General features: G+C 31.4%; 1 protein-coding gene across 2 annotated transcripts; it reads left to right on the top strand.

Moving 5' to 3' along the window:
• The first annotated feature begins 436 nt into the window (after window positions 1–436).
• Window positions 437–3,894, top strand: LOC132726703 (organic cation/carnitine transporter 2-like). 2 transcript variants are annotated; one of them, XM_060712061.1, is made up of 5 exons: window positions 437–786; window positions 1,175–1,257; window positions 1,742–1,802; window positions 2,516–2,588; window positions 2,904–3,894. In XM_060712061.1, the coding sequence occupies exons 1-5, from the start codon at window positions 776–778 to the stop codon at window positions 3,069–3,071; spliced, it is 396 nt and encodes a 131-aa protein (XP_060568044.1). In that variant the 5' UTR covers window positions 437–775; the 3' UTR covers window positions 3,072–3,894. The 2 variants fall into 2 exon arrangements, with proteins under 2 accessions (XP_060568044.1, XP_060568043.1); XM_060712060.1 differs by having other exon boundaries at window positions 442–786; window positions 1,685–1,802; window positions 2,904–3,885.
• Window positions 3,895–5,054: the final 1,160 nt, after the last annotated feature.

Raw genomic sequence — 5,054 nt, 5'->3', positions numbered from 1 at the left:
GAAATAAAGTGCATACCAACACAGACCAAGGCTGCACCAAAACGCATAAAATACGTAAAAAACGTTTTAATGACTCAATTGTCTTAAAAACAAAACAAAACATTATGAACAAATGAACTCCACTGAGGTTTGTTTGTCAAGACGGGACTAGAAATATTTTTTAACTTGAATCTTCCATCTGATATAGGTCTAGTGCAAAATTTCTGATCATATACCTAAATAGTTATTCTATTTTTTGCAAATGATTCATGCAACGCTTATCGCTCAGCTCGAGATAAATAGCACAAAATACGACACTTTTTCCTTTAATCTGTTACAGCCACAGCTGTGTTTTAACGTGTTTATTTTTATTCTCATACCTTTTGCATACATATGAATGCTGTTAAACAGTTATTAAGTTATAAAGCATCTCATAAGTAAGCAAAGTAAACCTTGAAAATTAAATATTTTAATTGCTGACTTACATTAATGAATTCATATATGAAGTAAAAGATATTAATTATTATAATGATGTCGGGTGTTTTATTCTCCATTGTTGTGAAGTGTCGCCTGTGATTTTAAATGTAAGATGACCAATAATGTAAGTGTGTAGCACCTTTCTTACGATTTTAAAGGACTCTGTAGCTTAATCGAGAATTTGTTTTCATACAGGTTTTCTACCAGTCTTATTTACTATGGTGTTAGTTTTGGAATCCAGGCTCTAAAGGGAAATATCTACCTGAATTTATTCATATTTGGTGTTGCTGGCATACCAGCAAAACTGATCTCTGTTTATATGACTAATAGGTGAGGGGATTGTTTTGTTTGAGGGACATTTGAGTAAAAAGCAGCAATCAATAGAATGTATTGAGATTTTGGAAAAAAAATGTATTTTCCGATACCAATATCACTTTAATAAATATATAGATGTATCAAATCTTTAGGCACGGAAAGCAGAAATGATCAATGCACCACATCACGACCATGGCCCTTCTTGTATTCTTACTATTTCTGTAATTGTAATATAATTTTATGCGATTGTATAAAATTATAATGTTAATTGAAAATCTAAATAAAGATTGTTTTTTTATATTGACATAATTATTGAGTTTGTTATTCCCAACGCACATAATGTTTAATCAAGCCGAATATAACAATAAAGAATAAAATTCATGGGTCAAAATATAAATTTTAGATTCGGGAAAAAGATTGCTTCCATGATTTGCTTTACTGGCATCATAATTGGTGGTTTTGTAGCCGGAACAGCACAAGCTTTTGGTAAATAAACATGAGTCATATTTTAGATATTTTGTGTCAACAAAGCATACCGTTTACAAGTTATCGCGTATATTTCATAAATGTATATTCACTGCAACAGTATCATGTTGACAGATATGTACTTTCTCAATGAATCTTTTGGAGGCTTTATTTACATTTTGTCATGGAACCTGTAACTTATTCTTTGTTTCATTTTTGGTTTCCTTTAATTTCTCTCAAAGGATTTTCTTTTTAGACATTGTCTTATAATTTTGAATAAAATAATTCCGAAGTTTGACAACGATATTAACCAATGTTTGCTTTTAATATGCTAATAAATAGAGTTGTTGTTTAATTAAAAACATGTTTAGTATCTCTTCAATACACTTTAACTGCAGACTTTGGTGTCTTGAATTTATTAAAATAATGAACGATATTCTTTTATAAGATACACCACATCGTGACGTTTTAACTACTGCGTTTGCTGTACTTGCATGTATGACAGACCAAATGGCTTCGGGTCCAATTCAAACTATGACGATAGAAGTTTATCCTACTGTTATAAGGTAATCCAAAATGAAGAATTAAAGAAAAGTTGACCTTAGGACAAAACAGTAATATACATAGTATAACTTTACGATGCATTTAAGTTATCAATTCTGTTCATGGACGGTACTGGAAAGTGCAAGTTACCGTCCACGCCCCTAGCACCGGCTTTAGCAGAATTCAACATTTAAACACGAAAAATGGTAAAATTTTGAATTCAGAAACATCCGCAGATGCGGCGGTTATCATAGAGCCTTAAATGTGACACAGTAGTGCCATTCCATGAAAAGCGGCGTATGGCCCCCAATTAAAAAAATGCTTGTGCCCTAAACGAGAAAACAATGGGCGGAAATAAATAAAATGGAATTTTGAAAGGGGGTCTGAAGTTATAAGTCATGCATATCACAGATAAGACATCAAAAGACAATTTAAAAAGCAGGCAACATATCTTCAGGGTGATTAGACAGTATTCGAGTAGGAATACTGGAACCACCCAAGTTGAAAAACGCCAAATAGAAGAAACTTAAATACCACATAACATGTAAACACAACAATTAAGTCGTGCTGAACGATCTTCAAGGATCGAAAATATAACATCTTTGATCTTAAAGTTGATAGTTCTGATAGAATTAAATGACTCTTCAAAGAATAATGTTGACTGCAAGAAATATTTTTATAGTTATGATAAAATTAAATGACTGTTCAAAGAAAAATGCTCTTTTGAAAATTTCAGAAATATTGGTTTTGGATCATTAAGTGTCATCGACGGATTAGGTGCAGCATTAGGTCCACAATTTGTTTACTTGGTAAGATTTAAGTAAAAGTCCAATATGTTGTTTTTACACAATTTACTTTTTTCTACCATTGCTTGCCTGTTCGTGGACGACAATGACAACTGTATGTCAACGTCCACGGCCGTTAGCACCGACTTCAATTTGACTATTTCATGCCATTCCATAACGTGCATGTCAGAATCACATACGTAGCAAAGAACTTGCATGCACCAGGATTGTTTGTTGTATTTTTTATTTACTTTTCCTTTCTAATATTAGTAATAGAACATGTCATATAAAGTTACCTTATCTCAACTGTATAAGATGTTTCTTTTTGCTTTCATGAAGAACATGTATGTGCCAGGATTGTTGTACTTCGTTTGTGGTGGAATAGCGATACTGTGTCTTATCTCACAACAGTTCTTACCGGAAACGAGGGATTCAAATTTGAATGACAAAATTCACCCGCAAAAAGTGAAAGAAGAGCCCTGTGGGGAGAAAGATTCAAAATTTTAATGAACATCACCTTTGGCGTGTAAGAAGTATAAGTATGCGAAACATATCGATAGCTTATATGGTTATTTGTTTATTTATGACAGCTTTGATTTAAAAATATTTTAAAAAGTTTGTTAAAACAAACAAATAAAAAAAAAGCCACATAAATTATAAATTGTCATACATTTTAAAAAGTTTTAACTGTTGTTAATCTAGCCGCAAAATGATTTTTTGGCAAAAAAGCTAATAAATATTTAACTGACTTGACTTAATTTGAACAGTGAGACTCAAGTTTAATTTAAATGAGCAGTAACCGAAGTGACAAATCGACAAATAAGAAAAGAAAATGAATGACGATCATCGGATACAAAGAAAATAAAATTCATTGATAAATATATATGCATTATTAGTTAAAAATGTTTTAAAAGTACATTGAACATACATCTAGGTAATGCAAGCTTTTATATCTATGTAATTTATTAACATTCATGTGCATGAATAAACTTGTAATGAATGTTTAGTTACACTGATTACCGTGTTGAAATTTTATTAATGACCATCTAAAATTAAGCGTGCTAACGCAAGACATAAAAGTCATGCGTGCATGCATATAAAAACAATAGAAAGAAATGCTACAATAAGAAAGTTATACATACTTAATTACTAACATTAATTGAATGGTCTCCGTTTCACATTATTCATATCATGATACTATTGCATAATGGGAAATAATCAAAATGACATTACCATAAATTAAACATCTCATTAAGTAAGTTTGATGTTGAGAGTGTTAAAGCTTTCAGCTTGATATGAACGACCGTACTATTTTTGCAACGAGCTTGATACATATACCAGACCAGACCGCGAGCAACTCTGCCAGGCTCCATTTTTTGTCATTAAAGCAGACAGCAATTTTAGGAGCATGACTGGTTATGGAGAGATTCGACATTATTTGTGTAGCTTTATCCGATAGTTTTATAGGTGTTTTTGTCCCTTGAATAAGAGTTTGATTGTGGTCATTAATACGAAAACAACACTTTATCGAATGGTTATGATTTTCTTTAAATAACTAAACTAAAACAATGCTAATTTGCTGATCAGCAACCTGATACAAGCTGCTTTGTAATTCAGAAAATTATTCCTACCATTAATGTGGCATTCCTGAAATACACATTCATTTGCAACGCACGTCTTGTTAAATGACTTGCTGTCAGTTTCAAAAGATTAATATTATGCCAAAGTCGTTGTTTCTCTTTTTCTGTGCTGGAATCGCTGTAAGCCTATTGTTTCTTTTCTCACATTTTTTTAACAGAAACGCGCTATTTATTTAAACGACAAAAGCCGTAAATATGGCAGTCATGTTACGGTGAAATCGGGCATTGAGTGACCTTAACCTATAGCTGTTACATAGATGTTTCTAAAAATGTATTAAATTCTATGGTTTGTAAAGTAGCAGGATATTTTTAGAATGTTCGGGTTTCAGGTTAGCTTTAGTACAAATGTACAAGAATAAGGATTTCTCACTTACAATCATTATGACTACCTTGTTCTATCTTTGAAAAAACCGGTTTAACAAAAACCCTTTAAAAACGGGGATTCCCCTTTTTTTAATTAAAAACCATTACAATTTTTTTAATTTTGTTAGTTTTAAAAAAAAATTTTCCAAAAATATAAAAAAAAAGTTTTTTTTAAAAAATTTTAGGGATATTTCAAACCCAACCCAAAAAAATTTTTTTAAAAACCCTAAAATGCATATATTTTTAAAGGGGAAATTTCACGGGGGGATTTTTGTCCTAATTTTTTTTGGTTTTTTTTTTTTTAAAATTTTGTATTATTTTGTTGCTTTTTTTAAGGGTCTTTATATGTTCAAAAAATTTTTGAAAAATGAGGGGACCCCCCAAGGGGGTGACTCAATTAATAAAAAGGGTTTTTCCCTTTTATTTGTGCATTTTTGGCATCCCAAATGACTTTCCCCCCAAATTTTGGGTGTTCCCCAAATTGGGG

Source organism: Ruditapes philippinarum, unplaced genomic scaffold (genome assembly GCF_026571515.1).
Source record: "Ruditapes philippinarum isolate M1 unplaced genomic scaffold, ASM2657151v2 ctg10056_1_1_1_1, whole genome shotgun sequence".
Classification (NCBI taxonomy): Eukaryota; Metazoa; Mollusca; class Bivalvia; order Venerida; family Veneridae; genus Ruditapes; species Ruditapes philippinarum.
This window is presented reverse-complemented; position numbering and strand designations above follow the sequence as displayed.

What these genes read in the sequence shown, in the direction of transcription:
- LOC132726703 (XM_060712060.1), top strand. An exon ending in CGGAACAGCACAAGCTTTTG is followed by an intron (nt 1,258 to 1,684) that starts GTAAATAAACAT and finishes TTCTTTTATAAG; the next exon opens with ATACACCACATCGTGACGTT. An exon ending in GTTTATCCTACTGTTATAAG is followed by an intron (nt 1,803 to 2,515) that starts GTAATCCAAAAT and finishes TGAAAATTTCAG; the next exon opens with AAATATTGGTTTTGGATCAT.